Genomic DNA, 22304 nt, shown 5'->3' with positions numbered 1-22304 from the left:
TCCATCTTTACACAAGAAAAAGACTCTGTTTTTATAAAGTAACGTTCCCATTCGTTCAGCAGAAATTTATCAAGTGCATTGACTTTGAAGATGTTGCTGTTAAAGATTTTAAACTCACTTCCCTTCTCACCAGTTTAGGGGGAAAAGGCATTTGCCCCTTGGGCATCTGAACCATCCTTTAAGCCCCTTCCCTGAGCTTGAAGGTATAATGACTTGAGTTATTTTAGATTAACTTCTGTGAATATTCTGATAAACTTCACTTTCATTAGAGTACACACAATTAAACTAGACTCATCCCAGAAACAGTTCTATGCTGGGTCCAGTGCTCCCAGGAAATAGAGCGGTAAGCAGGACCTGTGTCTGCCTTCACAGAGCGTGTATAAAGCTAGTGTGGAATTCCAAGAATGTGATTTTGGTCTACCTTTTTGCAGTTGTCCTTTTCACAACATCTGCTTCCCAACATGGAGATGTTTGAAAAAAAAAAAAAAAGTAGAAAAGTAAAATGGCTTAAACTACCAAAGGATTTAAGAAAATCAGAAAGTAATGTGGTATTAGGAAATCCAGAAAGAGTTGGTACATGGAGAAAACATTGAGGGAGAGAGAACATCATTTAGGGGTGGAGCAAGAAACTCAGATGTTGGCCTAATTCGCAAAGTACTTGCTCACTTGGTCAGTTAGTTAGCAGTACATTTTTATCATTGAATTCTCTTAAGGGATTTTTTTTTTTTAATGCCTGGCGGCACATTAGTATCAAAAAAGCACCAATTTGAGGAATTGTATTATTTGTAGTCAGGAAATTACATAGTTCCAGCAACAGCGAAAACACAGCCCTTGATTGCTTGGATGGAGAGCAAGTCAAGGTTTATGGCAAAAGGGGCTCCTGGAAGGGAAGGTGAAGCTAGGCAAGGCCACAGTGTTCAAGGAGAAGTGCCAAGATTTGGGAGAAAGGAACGAAGCTAAAATTGTTCCATGTGGATAGAACTGAAAGGGAAGAACCCCAGAAGGCTGGTTCACCTTCCTTCCTCTCTTCACAGTTTCTGTTTATGACCCTGCACACACCCCACTCCCCCTCGCTGCAGCAGTTTGCAGCTGCTGTGTTTCTCGTCAGCCATGCTTCCTTCACTTCCCTACAAGACTCACTAGAGGTGAGGGTAGAAGAGAATGTGTGTGGAAATCTGGGGAAAGGCTGAGGCCATGCCACGGTGATCCAAACTCCATTTGGAGAACACATTTATTGTATTTGGAAGAAGGGACGTTTCTGTGGATGCTACCTATAGTTGTCAAATTGTGGCTGGTTGGCTTTACTAACAAGTAGACTATTATTCGTCACCAGAAGTCTGTGAAAGCATTGTGAACCTACCTCTTTTTATGAACATCATTATTTCCACTTAACCATTTTTAAAGAAAGTCCGCCATTATGGTCATGACTTTACTCAGAAGTGAATGGACTTTCCTGCTCAGGATTATTCTTTCTTTAAGGGACATAATCAGCTTTAGCTTCTAAGCCTGACCAAATCCCAGCCAATCACCCAGCCCCCTTGGGGCAAGGTGCTATGATACTCTAGTATTAACATTATACCTTTAGCAATTATTTGATAGACAATCTTTGCATCAAAATAAAATAATAAAATGTTGAGTCAATTTTTTTTCTTTTTATTTTATTTTATTTTTTTTAATTTTATTTTTTATAAACATATAATATATTTTTATCCCCAGGGGTACAGGTCTGTGAATGGCCAGGTTTACACACTTCACAGCATGTTGAGTCAATTTTTAATGTTGACAACAGATAACTATATATAAACATTTAATCTGAATCTTCTGGCATCTTTTTTTTTGTATCATTTTTTTAAAAGATTGCATTTATTTATTTAACAGAGAGGGAGCAGGAGAGCACAGTCAGGGGAAGTGGCAGAGAGGGAGAGGGAGAAGCAGACCCCCCGCTGAGCAGGGAGCCCGATGTGGGGCTCGATCTCAGGACCCTGGGATCATGACCTGAGCCAAAGGCAGTTGCTTAACTGACTGAGCCACCCAGGGGTCCTGAACCTTCTGGTATCTTAACCACTGAAAACACAGTCTGTCCAAAATTAAACTCCTATTTCCTCCCAGACCTCCCAGACCCTTCTGCTCCCTCTCTCAGTGAATAATACAACAACATCCATCCACTGAGGCTCAGTCTAGAACCTGAGAGTCATTCTGGCCTCTTCCCAGCTCTTTGACAACTTGAATATAAATTGGTCTTCAACCTGAGCAGCTGTCCAATAGTTTCTTAGGCCAAGAAACAAATGCATCACATACCATTTCCTTTCTCCATTCCTTTTTCCCTCTTTCTTCCTAAGTCTCCCTTCCTTTCACAAATACTTGCTGAGTATCTGTGACAAGCTAGGCACTAGGGTAGTTCTGAGTCTTTGGCCTCCAGGAGCTCACAGGCTAAGAGCGGCAGAAGGCATGTGAGTTACAGTGTGAAAGGCCCAAAGAAGATATACCTACAACCAAGTGACATTGAACTTGTAGACCGAGTCAGCTGCCACAAAGGGGTGCTGCTTCCTGAGTCTTAAGTAGCACTTTTGAGATAGCTACATGGTTAACAAGAGAGAAACTCTTAGGCGGACGAAACAGCATATGCAAAGTCAGAGGTGTTGAACCAGCTCATGGCAGGTTGGACAGTGGTATATGATGGCTTCCAGATGACAAAGTGCATGGGGGTGGTGAGTGAAGTTGCATAGTGTAGGCAGAAAGCAGATGATGAAGCCCAAGAGTGTAGCCAAAGAATTTTATTTCTAGGAAATGGAAGTCAGTGAAGACCTTGGTAGGCAAGTAAACAAATTATTTGCATTTTAGAAAGATCACTCTGGTAGAGTATGAAGGATGAATTACAAGTCAGAGGCACCTTGAAAAGGGCCTTTCTTATAGTTCAGGCTAGTTGTGATATCTGAGGTAGCATGGAAAGGTGGGGCTACAGAGGTAGAGACTGGAGGGAGAGATGGTTGGGAGGCCTTGATTCAAGATGAGTTTGCAGGAGAGAGAGGGGGCCTGGATGGGCTTGGGTCTCAGATAGAAGGATAACAGAGATAGAAAGCAGAAGGTGGAGGATGGGTGAGAGAGCAGCATAATAGTTCTCGTTTGGATATTTTGAATTTCTTTTGCTTATAGAATCTTCCAGGTGGTGTTACCAAGTGTGCTGTTGGGTCCACAGGATAAAGAGAAAGCCTGGGGACAATGAGGAAGAAAGCAGGCAGAGGAGGAGAAGATGCAGATTCATGTCATCCCAGAGGCATGGAAGGAAAGAGTTTTTTAAGAACTAGTGGTCACCAAGGTCAAATGCTCTCAGCCGCTCTTGTGACATTAGGATGTTATTAGTGACCCAAGCCAGGATGGTGCCAGTAGCAGGGTGCACATGGATGCCGGCTGCAGCAGGCTGATGGGAGGAAGATGAGGAAGCGGAGTGTGTGTTCCTCTTTCTAAAGGATGAGGTTTGGAAATGGGCCAGTCATATTCACAGCTCTCTCACCGGTACCTAGCATAGCCCATGACACAATGTGCCCTGTAATATTTGTAATAATTTCATGAAAGGAGTGAGAGATTCTGGCAATGGCCATATCTGGTCCCAGGGTCCAGAGAGAGCTTCTGTGATTGGTTTGCCCTTAGGCCTGAGACAATGGAGCATGTCAGTATACTAAATCAGAGGAGCCATTGCACGAAGAGAGCGTCAGGGTGCAGGAACAAGAAGACACAGGATGGAACAAAGTTCCCAAAGAAGTAAGAGGAGTTGATCTATAACATGGGTAGAGGGATTGAGGTGAATGAGAAGAGAGAGATGGCTATAGGTTTGTAAGGATATATTCACAAAATTATCAAGAACTTGAGAGGCTCACAGGTGATAGTTTTTTGGTTTTTGTTTTTTGTGGTTTTTTTTCTGCAAAATAGGAATCTAATGTTATGTGTTAAGAATTAGGCAAGAGAGATAGTATAAGATGCCTGAGAATATGGATGCTTTGGTCCAATTGCCTTGGGGATCGAATATGTTATGGACCATGTACATTCACCCTATGCTTGGTTGAAGTAAGAGCTGAGCAAGGGCTCTAACTCTGACCTTGCCCAGAATCTTATCTCTGAGGATGAAGCATTTAGACCCACCTCTATGATGCTCTAATTACTTCCCCCCCACCTTTGACCTAGTTCACTGTGCTCTGAGCTCATCTCCTTTGATCAGGCTCTGGTTTTTCCCCACTTATAACAAAGACAAACCATAGTGGCAAATTTCCCAATTCTAACAGAATGGATTCTCTAAAAGCAAATGTGGTGAAATTATTGGTTACATGGAAAAAAAGTACATCAGCAAATCAGTTAAATAGCATCCCATTATTATTGCTTCTTCTTTTCTTTCAGAAGTCTACTATGCAACCGCGTACTGGATACCTACTGAAAAGACAGTAGAAGTCAAAAACGTACTAGACAGGAATGGGGACGCCTATGGCTTTTACAATGACTCTATGAAAACCACAGGCTGGGGCATCCTGGAGATCAGAGCCGGGTATGGTTCTCAGACCCTGAGCAATGAGATCACCATGTTTGTGGCTGGCTTTTTGGAGGGTTACCTCACTGCCCCGTAAGTACTTCAATCTTTAGTTGTGGTGGAGAACTACCAGGCAACTCTGTCCCTTTCTTTGTCTACCAGTGGCTCCTGTCTTCCTGACATTGGACATTAGAACTGGAAAGTACCTGAGGTGCCCCTCATATGATTGAAACATGATCAGAATCACATTTTCACCTCTAATCAGTACCTGACGTGGATGGAAAAAAGCCCCCCAACTGTGGCATTCTTCCATTCTTGTGGCACTTAAAAAGTTTTCCTTTTGGCGAAACTATTTTTAAAATACAGCTCAGCCATTTTATCCTAGTAGCCATTTATTGTCTGGTACAAAGAAATTTATAGGTAAAGTGACCAAGAAGCACTGAACACAGATGATTCGTTAAACTTAAAATATAAGAGCATTTTTTTTCAACAGTCTTAAAACAATACTTTCAAGTGGGCAAAGATTTTCAATTGAAATCCTGATGTCTAATATAAATATTCCTTCCAGTTCTGTTGTTACTTGATTCTTATGTCTTTCCTGTGTCTTGTGAAAATAACAAAGATGTAGTTAATAATAATGCAATCAAGACACATCCTTTTCCAAGATAAGCTCTTTAAGGAAAAGAAAGTTGCAACTCATTTAATCAAGCCTCAACCTTTCTTTGATATAAAAAGTGTCTTGATGATTTGGCTTTTTCCTTTTATTCTCTGTGACCTAGACTGTTGTGGGGAGTTTAACCAAACCCTATTTTGTTCGCCTTCGTAAGGCACCTTAATAAGTTCAGTGCCAATCTTAATTTGTTTCTAAGTGCTGGAGATTATATCAAATGTTGAATAACTAGTTCTTGTGCTCCAATAGCTCTTTTTTTAATGAACTAGAAATTCCTGTTTTTCTTTTTATACCAATTTTTTGTTACTCTACCATATAGGTCCCCTTAATGATATACTACTCAGGGATGCATAAAACTTTATAAATGGACTAAGATCTTAAAAAACATGTTTAAGAGCGCCTGGGTGGCTCAGTTGGTTAAGCGTCCGATTCTTGATTTTGGCTCAAGTCATGGTCTCAGAGTCATGAGACTGAGCCCGGTGTCAGGCTCCGTGCTGGGCATGGAGCCTGCTTAAGATTCTCTCTCCCTCTCTTTCCACCCCTCTCCCCACCAAAAAACCCCCACAAAAACCAAAAGCTTAAAAAAAGTTTAAAACTGTATTTTATAATATATTTAATATAGAATCTGAACTTTTCATCCGTCTCTGCAAATCTATATTTACTGTGTACCTACTAGTTCTGATTTCATTATTTAAATTGAGTTGCAGGTTTAGAGAAGTAATTTGAGTGAAGTTGTGTGCCTATAAATACACTAGGTTGTCATGAGTGCTATACATAATGGGCCTTTAAGGGAATCTGAGATTTGTGGGAGCAGCTCTAATCAGAGATTGTGGTGAGGATGAGCATGTCGTCTGTGCAGATAGGTATCACACAGCAGGAATTTTAGGGTGTTTGCCAGAAGGCTTCTGCTGAAGGTGGAATGTCTGATATTCTTATGTCTCAGAAAAACATAAATTTTTATATCTCACTTCTAGGGGTGACTTTATCATTTACCCTTATTCTTAAGATAAAGAACTGACCTACCCTTGAGTACCTTTATCCATTGATGAAGAAGATCCAAGGAATCTGGGTTAATATCAATTCTCTTCGTAGCTTCTTAAATGCTTCTATATTAGAGTAAAAATTTTATTTCTTAGAAGAAAAACACTTAGCTATTATTCAACAACTGGGGTTTTATTTGTTTGCTTACGCTGCATTTTTGCCCTGTCCATTCAAAGAAAATTTGACATGCGTGAGTCTTCTCAGATGGAACAAACAACTTCCTGGGGCACCTGGACATCTCAGCTGGTTGAGCATCCGACTCTTGCTTTTGGCTCAGGTCATGATCTCAGGGTCATGAGATCGAGGCCTCTGTGCTGAGTATGGAGCCTGCTTAAGATTCTCTCCCCTGTCCCTCGCCCCCCCCCAATGCACACCCACGCATTCTCTCTCTCTAAAAAAATAATACATAAATAAATAGAAACAACTTCCTGTATATTGTAACCTATTTTAAGGACCTGGCAACTGAGTCTTCCCTCCCTTCAGACCAGTTTCCCTCCATTCATCCTGATGAGTGATCAGGAGTGAGGGAGAGGTAAATCTAGCAATCTTAGTGAATACTGGATCGTTAAGGAAAAGTTGAGGGACTCTTCTTAGGAACATTTCTGCTGCAGAGAACAACCTGGAAAGAGTGCTTTAATCATAAATAACTATAACAGTCCAAAAGGAAGGCACCTCAGGGGCCAGAACAGTCAAAGAAGCCTTTGCAGAAGGAGTGAGCTGTGGGTCTGGTGTTTGATGGGCGACGACATTCAGTTTGGCTGGGAAGAGGAAGAAAATAATTCTGGGCAGAAAGAAACGGAACCAAATACTGAAAAAAGGCAATGAGTCTGAAATGAGGAATTTGCCTTTACAAATGAGCGAGGAGTAGAAGCTCCGTTGATTAGTCAGAGGGCAACAGGTTTAAAATGGCAGATAGAGGCTGTATCATGGAAGGCTTTGGATGGAAGCCTGCCCGTTTGGCGGTTGTCATTCTTCATTTCCATCGGAGAGTGCTCAGAGGTTTCTCGAATTTGAAAGACAATATCTCTGTTGGTCTCTGTTTTGTATTCCTTATTGACAATTCAAGAATGTCACCTGCTCAAGGATGGGCTTCCCATATATGCAGTAGCAAGAGTCTTGAGAGGACTTCTTCCCTGCAGAGACTTTGACAGATCTCATGGAACAGAAGATCTTGGTGATCAGGAAGAAGCGTGACAAAGAACCAAAGGGGCTGGATGGAAGAGAGAAGTCAGGTATTTGTATATTTGAAGAAGAAAGAGAGAAAAAGAGAAAGAGGAGGAGGAGAGGACAAAAGGAAACAAAGGAAGGGAGTAGCGGAGGGAGGAAGGAGAACAGAACCAAAAAGAGGAAAACGAAGAATTACAACCAAAACTGTCGTTAGAAAGGCATTTCCCATTTCCCTCTTAAGAGGGTGACACTCTCATTGCATGTCTGTAAAATCAATTAAATAGGGAGATTTCCCAGCTTGCATGGAAAAGACTTACTCTGTGCCTAGCTCGAAGCTCACAATAGTGGGACATGACCTAGTATGCTTAGAACACTCCTGGCAATGGGCTGGAGAAGAGAGAGGAAGGGAGGAGGCTATCGATTTCTTCCCTCGTCTGATATGGTCCAGGAGGGGAAGGCTTATCATACATTCTGATGCCCAGGAGCTCATTTTGAAGATCTGCAAAATGGAACAGAGAAACTGGGCTCCCAGGGACAAGAGCTCCAGGAGGGAGACAGAACAGAGAGCATACTGGAAGGATTTGCAGGCTTACGACTCCAGGCAGCACGGCCATGCAGCCCACCGACACCGTCCTCACTGACCAAGTCATGAGAGGCGGGGGGCTGCCTTGGTATTCAGCACAGAAGAGCCTAACCTTCAACCATCTGGAAGCGTGGCTAGAGTCACAAACCAACAGAGGAGGAGGAATACAAGTCACAGGCAATAGTGGTGTTCTTGTGTTTGTTTTCAGCTACTCATGGGCAACTGTCTGAGAAGCAACAGCATCTTCCTACACACACATCATTTTTTTTATCTAAAACCTATACTCCCAGGGACTGTTACTTGGGGGCGTTTGTAAGGCGTGATTCCACTTACTGAGACACAGCCTTGGAGCAAAAGCATCTGAGGGGGCGCTTCAGCTCAGGTCATGATTCCTGGGTCCTGGGATGGAGCCCCACTGCCGTCCCTGCTCAGCGGGGGACCTGCTTCTCCCTTGCCTGCTGCTCCCTCTGCCTGTGCTCTCCTGCTCTCTGTCAAATAAATAAATAAGTAAAATCTTTAAAAAAAAAAAAAAAAAAAGAAAGAAAGAAAGAAGAAGGGTCTGAGCCTGGTCTGAGAAGGTGAATTTATGCCAATGGCCAAAAGAAAGAGCCATCTTTTTTTGTTTTCCTTTTTTAATCCCCCTAAGATTTATTTATTTATCTGAGAGAGAGAGAATGGACGTGCACACCCACAAGCAAGGGGGAGGGACAGATGGAGAGACTCTCAAGCAGACTCGGTGCTGAGCGCAGAGCCTCACACAGGACTAAGCCTCACAGCCTTGAGATCAGGACCTGAGCTGAAACCAAGAGTCCCAAGCTTAACCATCTGAGCCACCCAGGTGCACCCGCCTTGTTCTCCATTCAGCAGCAGAGCTGCTCAGGTGGCTGCCAGGGGCCATGGGAAGTTTAGGGCCGCCATGTTCTTCCCACATCACCAAATTTAAAATGGAGTGACATTCCTTATATTCCCCAGAATCTTGAAGGGAAGGAGTGTGTATGAGGTTGGGTATTGTGGCAGGAACAGCTGAGATACTGTGATAAAGAGCTTGGTTTAACTACTGTGGAGGAAATAATTTGCTCTCTCCAACCTATGACATACTTGCAAGGCCAAACAAAAACATATAAAGAAATATCCTGAAATCCTCCATCATTTTATTGGAAGTGTTCAGTCATAAGTTGTTTCCTTGAACCTTACAACACTCTCCAGAGAACAGCTGGGACCTGGGCCCAGCCCTCGTGCTTTATCACGAAACTCCAGGCCATCCACAGCCCTGCCACGGCATGGTTTTCCCACAGGGTACAGTGGAAGCAGCAGGTCCAGCCGGGCCTCAGCCTGGAGGCAGCCCTAGACCCTTCCGGGGCTTCTCTCACCGTCTTGCCCTTCCTCATGCTCTCTTGTCCACACCCATCTCCTGAGGAGCCACTGTGATTACCATGCAAACATGCCTTCTGGGTGGGCTCCTGAACCCTGCCACGCTGCCCTGTCAGCCTGTCACACATCCCTTTCCAGCAGCTTTTACACTGCATTCCCTGAGAGCCAGATGCTGCCTCTCCCATCTCCACCACCTGAAATATTGCTCAGCCCCCCAGGGCCCATCTCACATGCTATCTCCTCAAGGCACTTCCCGATTCCATTCCAACTGGATTGAGCTCCCTCTCTCTCCCCTCCACCATCTGTTAGTGCTTTAGGGGCAGGTCCCTATCTTATTCATTTTTATATACCCTGGACACCTGGCACAGCCACTTCTGTCCCCAGCAGTTACTTAATTACATGCTGATTAGGTTTAATTGAATCCTGTGCTGTTCCAGTTCTTTAGGGATGAACCAAAAGCACGAGGTACTTTTTTCCATGTAATGCAGTGTCTGGCAGCCATGGCCAAATGGAGCTTCTTCTTTCGTTTTTTGACTTGATGGGCTGGCTCCCTAATCAGAGTAGCTCATGTCTCACTAATGATGGTAAAAGCTGATAAATAGTTCTACATTGGTTTTAATAAAATGAGTCATGAAACCTTTCTGGAAAGAATGATGATGAGGGTGTGTGTATCAGGTCTGCTCCAGTTTTCAGTAAAGTGGCTGAGCCTGTGTGTGGCTGAGGCAGCCTCTGAAACATCTCTGGAATTATCTAGTAGGAGCGAGCCACTTCACTGCAACAAACACATTACCTGCCTTGTGTTGGATTCTGGGGTGGGGGAGAAAGAAATGGGGTGGGTTAGAGCTCCTGAGCACACTCTTCAAAGAGAACTCCATTTAAGTTAATATGTTAACACACCAGTTGGTGAAACTATGATGAAAGGAGGTTCTAGCAAGATTATGGCACAAGTACAGGAAGTAGTCAAAGGTGGTTCCTTTTTTGTTTCTGGTCTACTACCAGGAAATACCTCAAGAATCTCTGCCATAACCCGAACTTGCTTCTTTGATGTTAGAAACTCAATGTGCTTCCCATTCAAGATGGTAGGCAAAGCAAAGATAAGTGAGACACACTCCCATCCTCAAAAATATCAAATGGCCCAAGAACTAGGAATTATTTGGACCTTCCCATGAATCACAAGGTGCTGCTGCTTCTGCTGATGACAGCGATGGCAATGACTAAACCTTAGATGACATTTAAAATGGGCCAGACACTGTTCAAAGCATTTTACAAGTTAAATTACTCCCATTACTATTGATGTGAACACTCGAGCACAGAGAAGTTAAGTAACAAGCCGAAAGTCACAAAGCTAGTAAACAGGGACCAGGTTGTCCAGCAACGGAGTTTGAGCAGGCATGGACATGTATCCACGTAAATGGATTGCTATAGGAAATTCTGAAGGAGTTTGTTTTGGTCTCAGACCCAGAAAGTTAAAGCAAGTAGAAAAGAGTAGAAGACAGGACCTGACAAGTGCTAAATGATAGGGTATTAACATGACACAAAGAGACTCAGGGTAGGGTGGGAGTAAGTGTGTCTTACATAAAGGGAAGCAAAGTCTCCCCCAACTTAGGATGAAACTTACTGACTTTAAACACCGCAGAGCTGAAATTAGCAACACATCCGTGAGGCGGATCTTAGCATCAGGTCTGCATGATGAGAATTTGGAAGTGTGGAGAAGTTGGTCATATTGCCTAGAAGTAGTGAAGTCAACCTTTGAACTCAGAATTCAGAGTCTCTACCCTTAACTGCTGTCCTATATGGCTCTACCACACCAAAGTGTAGGATCCCAAACCCAGGGATCAGAGAAGGCCTCAACCTGAGGAAAGTGGCCTGTGTTCCTCAGGGCTCCTGAATGGGGCAGGATCCATGACCTCAAGGTGGATGTTTCTCTTCCTCTGCTCTGTATGGCAGAACAGAAAAATCCCTAGCCCAGTTACTCATCTATACCTCCATCCATCCCGTCGTCCTGTGGGCATCTTCAGCAACCATCCCCGAGTCAAGACTCTTGTCTTGGCACTGTGGACATTTTGGGTGGAGTAATTCTTTGTTGTGGGGGGGAGGGCTGTCCTGTAGATTGCAGGGTGTTTCGTAGCCCCCCAGCCTCCACCCCCTAGATACCAGTAGCACCCTCCCCCCCCCCCACATACACACACATACACCTCCTAGTGTGACAACCAAAAATGCCTAGACATTGTTGTGGGGCAAGGGCACAGGGAGAGAGAGAATCTCAAGCAGGCTCCGTACTGAGCACAGAGCCCATTGCAGAACGTGATCTCACGACCCTGAGATCATGACCTGAGCCAAAATCAAGAGCTGGACGCTCAGCTGATTGAGCCACCCAGGTGCCCCTACACATTTTTTTTTAAGATTTTATTTATTCATTTGAGAGAGAGAGAGAGGATGAGTGGGGAGAGGGACAGAGGAAGAAGGCAAAGGGAAACAGATTTCCCCGAGTGGAGAGCTGGACACAGGGCTTGATCCCAGGACCCTGAGATCATGATCTGAGCCGAAGGCAGACACTTAATCTACTGAGCCACCCAGGTACTCCCACATTTAATTTTTTTAAGTAAGTTTTATTTATTATTTTTTATTATTTATTTATTTATTTATTTTCTAAAGTAAGTTTTAAAATAAAGAATCCCAAATAGCCAATAATCTGGGGGGAAGGGAGGGATGAAAATTAAAATAATGAGAAACCATGTTAATTGTCAAAAATTAAAAAATCTGATCATACCAAGTGTTGGTGACTTTGTGGAGCCAGAAGAAGTCTAATATGTAGCCGGTGGGAATATAAATGGGTACAATCACTATGAACAACCACTTGGCAGTATCTAGTAACTGTAGATAATATAGAATATTCATCCCTGCAATTCTACTTTTATATATAGTAAATATATTCTAGAAGAACATGCAAATATTTAAGAAGAGACATTTACAATAATATTTGAAGTTGCATTCATGAATTCTTATATACTAATACCATGGAATACTATCAGCAGATGAAAACAATAAATTTAAATTGCAGATGATAACATGTGTCATGGTGAGAGAATTACATGTTAGAGTGATAGTATGATCTTGTTTATGATTTCTTCAGAAACCTAAGTAATACTGTACCTTATTTATTATTAACTCTATATCTGGGGGGTGGGCAGCTGGATGGCTCAGTTGGTTAAGCATCTGCCTTCAGCTCAGGTCATGATCACAGGGTCCTGGCATTGAGTCCCGTGTAGGTCTCCCTGCTCAGGTGGGAGCCTGCTTCTCCCCTGCTTGCCATTCCCCTTGCTTGTGCGCCCTCTTTCTCTCTCTGACAAATAAATAAATAAATAAAATCTAAAAAAAAATAAAATAATAAATCTATATCTAGTGATGGTATAGAAACATGCATGAGAGTAATAAATCACCCATTCAAGATTGGAGTTACATCTGTGGAGAAAGGTGTGGAATTAGCATCGGAGAACTGTACACAGGGGCTTCAGCTGTAATGTTGTTAGGGTTTTTTTATGATTTTATTTTTAAGTAATCTCTACTCCCAACATGGGACTCGAACTCACAACCCTGAGATCAAGAGCTACAGGCTCTACTGACTGAGCCACCCAGGCACCTCTCTAATGTTTTATTTCTCTTTAAAACTGTAGGCACAAACATGGCAAAATGTAATGACTTTAATAAAGTTGCATAGAGGTACTTGGGTGTTGGTTTTATTACATGTTTTTCTCTATGTTGGAAATATTTCTCAATTTTAAATTGTACATTTGATTTTTTTTTTTTTTTTTTTTTTTTTTTTTAAGAAAGGCAGGGGCTCCTAGGTGGCTCAGTCAGTTAAGCATCTGCCTTCAGCTCAGGTTGTGACCTCAGGGGCTTGGGATCAAGTCCTGCATGGAGCCTGCTTCTCCCTCTCCCTCCCCCTCTGCTTGCACTCTCATTCTCTCATTCTCTCTCTCTCACTATCAAATAAATAAATAAAATTTCAAAAAAAAAAAAAAGACCAGGTTTGCAATAAGGGGACTTGATAGTCCAAAAATTGTATAATTTGCTATGATGGACTGCCCTAGGAAGAAAAATAGAAATGTAACCATTTTCTTTTGTTTCAGACACATGTATGACCACTTCATTAACCTCTACCCACAGCTGATTAAGAAACCTTCCATCGTGGATAAAGTGCAAGATTTTATGGAGTATGTATAATTATACGGAGTATATATTTATAATGTATATCTCCTCTTGCCATTGAGACTGTAGGTCCTGAATCTGTCATTGCAAACAACAATTTTTCCTTCTGCCAATTTGTTTTTCTGTCTCTTAGGCAGGACTGGTCCTGCCTGTAGCTGGTCCTATAGTAAGGTTTAGCACATTTCGGTAATGACATGAAAACTGGTTGCAGACAACATGTCTTCTAACTTGGGCTCTTTCAAAGGTCAGGTTGAATGTCATCATCGATTACACATCTGGAGGAAGACCCATCAGTGTAAGGAAGGCAGAGTTAAATGCCTAGACTGCTTCCACCTGAGGATCCTTCAGGGATCCCTCCTCCTCCCTCTCTGAGGTGCTCCTGTGTCATGGGCCTGGGTTCCCATCTTAGTAGGAGCCCTGGCTGTTATCTAGTCCTTATTCTTAACATCCTTGGAGAACATGGCCATTGTAATCAAGTTTTCTGAAGACTTAGTAATTCTCAGTATTAAGAAAAGTTGTTTCCTATTTGTTTTATATGTGGCATTGTTTTATATTTGCAACTGTGATTAATTTGGGGACCAAAGGGCTCCTGGTTTGGCCCTCCAAACCATACACTGAATGCTAAAGTCCTACAGCGTATCGTTAAAAATTATTGGGCTAGATCTTATGAAGCAATGACCTTGTATTCTAAGGCTGATTTGGAGAAAGCCTGAATAAATCAGAAATAACTTTCAGTATACAAACTCATGTCAAATCATTCCCTTTCTAGAAAGTGTAGAGAACTAAAAGAGAGATAGAATGGAAAGACTATAAAGAAGAGAGACAGAATGGAAGGAGTATAAAAAACAAACCTGTCTTGCTAAGTATACTAGGACAGAGGTGTTGAGGCAGTTACTGGCCACAACTGATATAGAATGAACCATAAACTATGAAAACGATTGGAGAGAAATATAGACATATATCATCTACCTTGTCCTTAGGAGTTTGCTGTTGTTGTTCTTTAAATTTACAACTTCCATATAAAAAAACAATTAATGACTTATCCGTAATGATTTAGTGAGGCATTGTGGTTTTGTATGAAATACATATGGATGGCCTATCTTCGAATTTTGTAGATTTCAGGATCACGAGAAGCTAAATGTTACACCTAGATAGAGCATGCAGAGAGCTATCAAGGAAGAGTCAGAGTCCTAGGAAGAAATCGAAAATCATTTAGGATTTGCCCGATAGCCTTTCAAAGTGATTCGGATGTTACAAGATCCAGAATATAAATTACACTACCATAAGTATCTGAATATATAATCTCTAAATGCCTGGGCTTAATTTAGCTTTAGGTGAGCAACCATGGAAATCTCGAGGGCAAATCTAATTTCTCTTGCAGGAAGCAAGATCAATGGACCCGGAAAAACGTGAAAGCTTACAAGGATGACCCATTTTGGAGACATACAGGCTACGTTATAGCACAGATGGATGGGCTGTATGTAGGAGCAATAAGGAGGGCTAAGTTAGAAAGGACAAAGGTAAGATTTCCAAAAAGCTGCTCAGAATTTATATTGGCATTTGGCAATATTATTGCCAAGAATATCAAACACTGAAAATTATCTTGAAACTATGACAAGAATATTGAAAGAATGACAAGAATATTGAAAATTATCTTTAAAATAACATTGCAACCTAGAAACAGATCATATTGGGACTAGCGTATCTTGCACACACAAGTGCTGTCTTGTTATATGGCTAGCACCTGAGTCAGTGACACAACATTCAAGCTTAATACACAATTTTTATCTCTTTCGTAATACTATACTCTGGAATAGGTTAAAGAATGTACTGAATCAATGTACTGGCTGGCTGTTAAACTAACCTAATAAAGTTAGTATTTTAGGTGATAGAATTGTTAAGGCAAAATGTTAAAGTGTACAAGTTCTATGGTTCCCATCCTCTATAACGTCATAGTTATAGCATGTCATAATATTTCGAAAAGCTTTACTGAATCATTGATGATTCAAAGATACCATTTAATATACTTCCAAAAATTATGGAGATTTTGTATTTCCTGGGAGTAATACATACACACACACACACACACACACACACACACTGGATATATGTGTATATATACATATATGTATGTATACATATATGTATACACACACACACAATGGACAAAATATACAAAAAGACAGTTCATAGAAAAGTGATGCAAAAAATTCTTAATCATATGAACCAAGCCTTACTCATAAGTTTAGAAATACACATTAAAACCATCCTGAAACATACTTTCTCACTTGTCTATTTGGCAGAAATCCAAAATGTGAATGCCTACTCTGCTGGCAAGACTAAGGGGGGGAAAGGCACTTCCCCAAAATACTGGTGTAATACAAACTGGTATATTTGCTGTGGAGAGAAAATGTGGCACTCAGTAACCGAATGGTCTACTCATTTACCCTTTGATCTAGGAATCCCACTTCTACAAGGTTCACAAGGCAAAAATTCACAGGCACAAATTCCATATGGCTTATGTGTCGACCTCTTCATTACAGATAATTTGTAATAGCAAAAGACTGAAAACAGCCAAATACATAGAAGACTGGCTACGTAAGTTATGTGGCTGTAACAGGAATGAAGTAGATTTCCAAATACTGTTACGATGTGAGGTTTGGGATCTGTTATAAAGTGTAAAAAAGTAAGGTGAAGACCAGTGTGAATTGTTTGCTGAATTTTATGTAAGAAATGGAAAGATAGATAGATATAGATAGATTTGCTTAACTTTGCAAGAATAAACAACAATGAAAGAATAAACCCAAAACTTATAAAAAAAGAAAAAGAAAAAGATTACCTACCAAAAAAGGAAGAGAAGAAAGGGGAGGGAATAGGAATGAAAGCTACATTTCTCTAAATGTATCTTTATATATATTTTACTTTGGAGCCATGTAAATGCTGTTCATAATTATAAAACAAAATTTAATCACATGGAAGAAAAACAGTCCCTAAAATCTTAAAATGAATTGATATGAATATATCTAATGATATATCAAGTTCATGGCATAACCACACAGAGAGTGGTTATTTCCAGTGACCTTGATGCAGTCATTACAGTACATCCTTAATGGATAGATCCTAAGGACAAGAACTGCCACCATAAAACAAAAACAAAACAGCCTTAAACAGTAATTCAGTAATCTCACTTTATCAATACTATTAGTGTAGTTATTTTAAAATTTTATAAATATAGTAAGATAAAGCAAATAAAAAATACGGTGAATATCAAGATTTTCAGCATACGGGTGTCTGGGTGGCTCAGTGGGTTAAGCCTCTGCCTTCGGCTCAGGTCATGACCCCAGGGTCCTGGGATCGAGCCCCGCATTGGGCTCTCTGCTCAGCAGGGAGCCTGCTTCCCCCTCTCTCTCTGCCTGCCTCTCTGCCTATTTGTAATCTCTCTCTGTGAAATAAATAAATAAAATCTTAAAAAAAAAAATTTTTTTTCAGCATACATAAAGTCAATGAAGTAGAGGTTTCATAGTTTTTAAAGTTGTTAGATAGGCAGGAAATCATTACTTTTAGCTTCCTTTAAAAAATACATATTTTCTTGTTTTTCTCCCTTGAGAAGGCTTAGAAATAATGAGGAAAAATAGCTTTGATCCAGTAGCACTGAGCATCCTTTAGGAGACTATGTTTTAAGGTGAGCAACGGTATCTCAAACAAGACCAAAAAAGTACTAGCCATGAAGAAAAATATAAACTCAGCTAATTAAATTTCTTTTCATCAGAATACATTATATTGAAAGTCGGGGTGCCTGAGTGGCTCAGTGGGTTAAGCCTCTGCCTTCTGCTCAGGTCATGATCCCAGAGTCCTGGGATGGAGCCCCACATCGGGCTCTCTGCTCCGCGAGGAGCCTACTTCCTCCTCTCTCTCTCTACCTGCCTCTCTGCCTACTTGTGATCTCTGCCTGTCAAATAAATAAATAAAATCTTTAAAAAAAAAAAAAAAAAGAAGACACTATATTGAAAGTGAAAAACAAAACCTACAAACCAAGAGAAAATGTTTGCAATACATTTAATTAAGAAAGGGTTTACAGGGGCGCCTGGGTGGCTCAGTGGTTAAAGCCTCTGCCTTCGGCTCAGGTCATGATCCCAGGTCCTGGGATCAAGTCCTGCATCGGGTTCTCTGCTCAGCAGGGAGCCTGCCTCCTCCTCCTCTCTCTCTCTGCCTGCCTCTCTGCCTACTTGTGATCTGTCTGTCAAAAAAAAAAAAAAAAATCTTATTAAGAAAAAAAAAAGAAAGTGTTTGTTTTAGAAATGCATAAAGAATAACAAATAAATTTTAAAAAAGAAAATACCCAATAGAAAAAAAGGCAATGGGCAAAAATATCAACAGGAATTTCACAGAAAAGGAAACAAAAATGGCCCATAAAAATGTGGAGAAATGCTTAATTTCAATAAGAAATACTGATGAAAACCTCAGTGAGGGGGCGCCTGGGTGGCTCAGTCGGTTAAGCAGTTAAGTGTCCGCCTTCAGCTCAGGTCATAATCCCATCACCTCAGAGTGGGGTCCCAGAGGAGTCTGGGAAGTCTGGTTCTCTCTCTCCCTCTGCCTATCCCCTGCCTGTGCACTCTCTCTCTCTCTCTCTCAAATAAATAAATAAGATCTTTAAAATATAAATAGAATCAATGAGATTCTATTATACACTGAAAATGGGAAATTTTAACCACTGCTTGATTGAGTAAATTGTTCCAACTGCTTTGGAAAAGGAGTGAATTTTACTTGAAACATTTAAAGATAACGTATGTTCTACAGTGTAGCAAATCCACTCAGATGAAAGATATTCTTGTATGTGGGCAGGGTGGGGGGGTGGCCTGTGTACGTAAAAGTTCACATTACCATTGTTTTGCCACAAACTGGAAACACTCCATGGTACTATATATTCATGTAATTGAACATCTCGTAGCAATTAAAATAAACGGGCTGTTTCTACACTATTATTATTGATAAATGTCAAAAAATAATGTTGACCAGAAGAATGCACACAATATGATTCTATTTATACAAATTCAAAATGAGGCAAATTTAAAAATACACTGTCTAGGATGTGTACACAGATGACAAAGTAACAGAAAAGCAGGTAATGAGCCACACAGAATTATCCCAGTGGTTACTGCTGGTAAGGAGGGAAATGCGATTGGAGGCTTTCAAGGCATAACTAATGTTCTATTTCCTAATCTGTCAGGTGGGCTGATAAATGCTTTTTCTTCCTTTTAAATTGTGCATATGCATCTTTATTCTTTCATATGTATGGTATCATTCTTAATTTAAAAAAAAAATAAAGGCATGGGGAGCTTGCTTCTCCCTCTACTGCTCCCCGTGCTTGTGCTCTCTCTCTTTCTCTCTCCCTCTCTCTCTCTCTCTGATAAATAATAAATAAATAAATAAATAAATTATTTTAAAAATAAATAAATTAAAAAGCGAAATATTAAAGGCAAATTGAAAACTGAATAATATTTGCGATTCCTATCAGACAATGAACTAATCTTAACATATAACAAACTCCTAAAGGTTAATAAGAAAAAGAATAAGAAAAATAACTAAGGCATATGAACAGTTCGCCAAAAAACAAATCCAAAGGAAACATGCTCCGCCTTACTCCTAATAAAAGAATTGCCAGTGTAAACTGCAATGAGATACTGTTTTTCACCTATCCGTTTGGAAGTAAACTCAGTGTTTAATGTTGAGGCTGGAAGAATGTCTGTTAAAATAAGCCACATGAGGACAATTTGGCAACATCTATTAAAATCGGGGCGCCTGGGTGGCTCAGTGGGTTAAGCCTCTGCCTTCGGCTCGGGTCATGATCTCAGGGTCCTGGGATCGAGCCCCGCATCGGGCTCTCCACTCAGCAGGGAGCCTGCTTCCTCCTCTCTCTCTCTCTCTCTGCCTGCCTCTCTGTCTACTTGTGATCTCTGTCTGTCAAATAAATAAATAAAATCTTAAAAAAAAAATCAAATCAAATCAAAATCACTTCTAGGTATCTATCCTGCAGGGAGCTCACACACATACAAAATGATAGGTCCAAGACTGATTATTGTAACATTGTTTATAACAGCAAAAGACTAGAAAGCCCCCGGAAGTCCATCAATGTAATGTAATATATTTAATGTAATATAATTGTATTTTCAATATAATCCTGGTCAGAATTAATGTATTCCATTTACTGGAATACTGTTTGAGAGAATGAGGAGGATTTTACATCTAATATGGGAGGTCAACAAAACAAGTGAAAAATATTAGGACAAAAAAATCAAGGTGAAGAGTAGCGTGGATAATACACTACCGTTAGTGTAAAAATGTATTAAGACACATTAAAAAGTCCAGAGAAGGACATAGAAACAAATAAAAAGTGGTAAACTGGAGACAGGATGGCACCTGAGCAAGTGGAGGAGAAGAGTGAGGAGGATTTCCACTACAGATCTTGTCATAATTTTTTCTTAACGATCTATTTATTTGAGAGCACACGAGAGCAGGGAGTAGGGCCAGGGGAGAACCCCAAGCAGACAGCCCACAAAGTGCAGAGCCCAATGTGAGGCTCGATCCCACAACCCCAAGATCATGACCTGAGCTGAAATCAGAAGTCTGATGCTCAACTGACTGAAACACCCAGGTGCCCCATCATAATTTTTTAAATCTAGAATAATGAAGGTATGACTTACTCAAAGGACAACACAAAATATGTATATAAATAAATAATCAGGTTCTGGCTTTTTTGTTTTGTTTTGTTTTGTTTTGTTTTGTTTTGATGAACATGTCACCTTTTTGTCTTTCCACCAACTCTGCCTAAAAGCCAATTTGTAGATGCCCTAACCCAGGCTACTCTGGTGGACTGACTCTTGCTGGAGCAGTGCTCTCTAGTTGGCACAAAGTTCATGTTCAAGTCTGATCATTGCTTTGAGGTAAATGCTGTCAAGCCAGGTAGTCCTACATGAAACCAAACACAAAGTTAAAACGCATCTTAGTTGAATATTTTGCTGTAAAGCAATGATTCTCAACTATGAGCATTCTCCCTCCAGAGCACAGTCAGCAATGCCTGGAGATGTTTTTAGTAATCAAAACGGGGAGGGTTTTACTGACACTAATGGGGAGAGGCCAGTGATGCTGCTAAAAATTTTACAGTGCACAACCCCCAAAGAGAAAGAATTATTTGGCCCCAAATACCACTAGTATTTTGGGTATCAAAACATGCCAAAACATCTCTTACCGACCATAAGGTAATCATTCATTTGTAAGCTACAATAAAATCTAATACATTTGTTCCATTGGGGACCCTTCCCAAAGGAATGACTGAATGGATCCCTGACAACAGGAAAACAAGAAAATGACATCCAACTATCACAAATCACTGTTAAGAGTGGTCTTTGTCTTTCCCCAGCCCATGACCATGTTCCAGATTCAGTTCCTGAATGCCGTTGGAGATCTGTTGGATCTGATTCCCTCGGTTTCTCCCACAAAAAATTCCAGCCTGAAGGTTTTCAAGAGATGGGACATGGGACATTGCTCTGCTCTTATTAAGGTAAGACACATAGCAGCCTCCGTGTTTTTCCTTGCTCTGGGCCACACAGACTTTTTCTATATGTCATCCCAAGTGTGGCCACATCTCAGTCCTGGCTCAAGCCAACTATCAGCTCATGTGACCTCTATCTAGAAGTTAAGAACTGGAAGGAGCTGATGGAGGGAATTACAAGTACAAGATGTTACCTCTGTTTCTTCTACCATTCCTCCCACGCCATATGCACCTACCACTCCTACCTCTGACAGTCTTCCATTTTGGATATTGGGAGGACAGAGTCTGTCTGTTTTATGCACATTAAAGGTTAATGTTGTGCTCCTTGGCCGTATTTTCTCATAATAAATATGGCGATGAACACCGAAATTGACACAATCGCTGTACACTTCCTATGCCTGTAGGCAGTTATCTATATACCTCTTCGTCATTCACTGATTCTGGCTGTAGGTTCTTCCTGGATTTGAGAACGTCTATTTTGCTCACTCAAGCTGGTACACATACGCAGCCATGCTCAGGATATATAAACACTGGGACTTCAACATCAAAGATAAAGACACCAGCAGTAGTCGCCTCTCTTTCAGCAGTTACCCAGGTAAATAAATTTAGAGGGACATTGCAGTACTCTTCAGTGTTCTTTCAGAATGAAACCTTGGCCATTCAGAGTAACTGGAATGGGAGAAGAAACCTTTAGAGGTTAGTATGCGCGAATGAACGTTGATGTTCAGAATGCCTTTTGAAGAACTACAGCTCTAATGCTTTTATGTAATGGAATGGTGTGAAAAAAGTTAGTAGCTGCCGGAAACTCACTTCATCAAATGCCAAGTGAGGCACGAGATGCTTTCCTAGGCTCCGTGGTGGAAGCCAGGTTGGGCAACAGAGATCCTGCTCTCGGTGTTTCCTCAAGGGCCTGTTTCTTTTATTCATCACAGTATCCACAGAACTTAACTTAGTGTGTGGCACCTTGTACTTAATTTTTGCTGAATGAGTGGACGAATGAATGCATAAGCTTATAAATCTTACACTAGAGCAAGATAAGTACAATACAGGTAATAATGGTATTATTACTGGGTACTGTGTGAGCTACAGTGGAAATGTAAGGAATGTTAAGAGTATTCAAAGGAGGGTCAGCTCATACTGGATTGTCAGGGAAAGGAAAGAGAGGCCAATACTTGAGATAAACCATGAATGATGCCTT

At 40.9% G+C, this 22304-nt stretch overlaps 1 protein-coding gene across 1 annotated transcript in view; it reads left to right on the top strand.

Annotated features, from left to right (window-relative positions):
• Window positions 1-22304, top strand: part of PLBD1 (phospholipase B domain containing 1) — a 51674-nt gene that overhangs the window by 6322 nt on the left and 23048 nt on the right. The window contains exons 2-6 of the mRNA XM_032855048.1: window positions 4390-4609; window positions 13479-13562; window positions 14939-15077; window positions 20975-21115; window positions 21557-21701. Of these exons, the coding sequence (XP_032710939.1) occupies window positions 4390-4609; window positions 13479-13562; window positions 14939-15077; window positions 20975-21115; window positions 21557-21701 (729 nt within the window). The remainder of the gene's footprint in view (window positions 1-4389; window positions 4610-13478; window positions 13563-14938; window positions 15078-20974; window positions 21116-21556; window positions 21702-22304) is intronic.

The sequence above is a fragment of the Lontra canadensis genome, unplaced genomic scaffold, assembly GCF_010015895.1.
Source record: "Lontra canadensis isolate GAN:19392208 unplaced genomic scaffold, GSC_riverotter_1.0 scaffold9, whole genome shotgun sequence".
Classification (NCBI taxonomy): domain Eukaryota; kingdom Metazoa; phylum Chordata; class Mammalia; order Carnivora; family Mustelidae; genus Lontra; species Lontra canadensis.
Note: the sequence above shows the minus strand (reverse complement) of the source record. Positions and strands in the feature narration are given on the sequence as shown.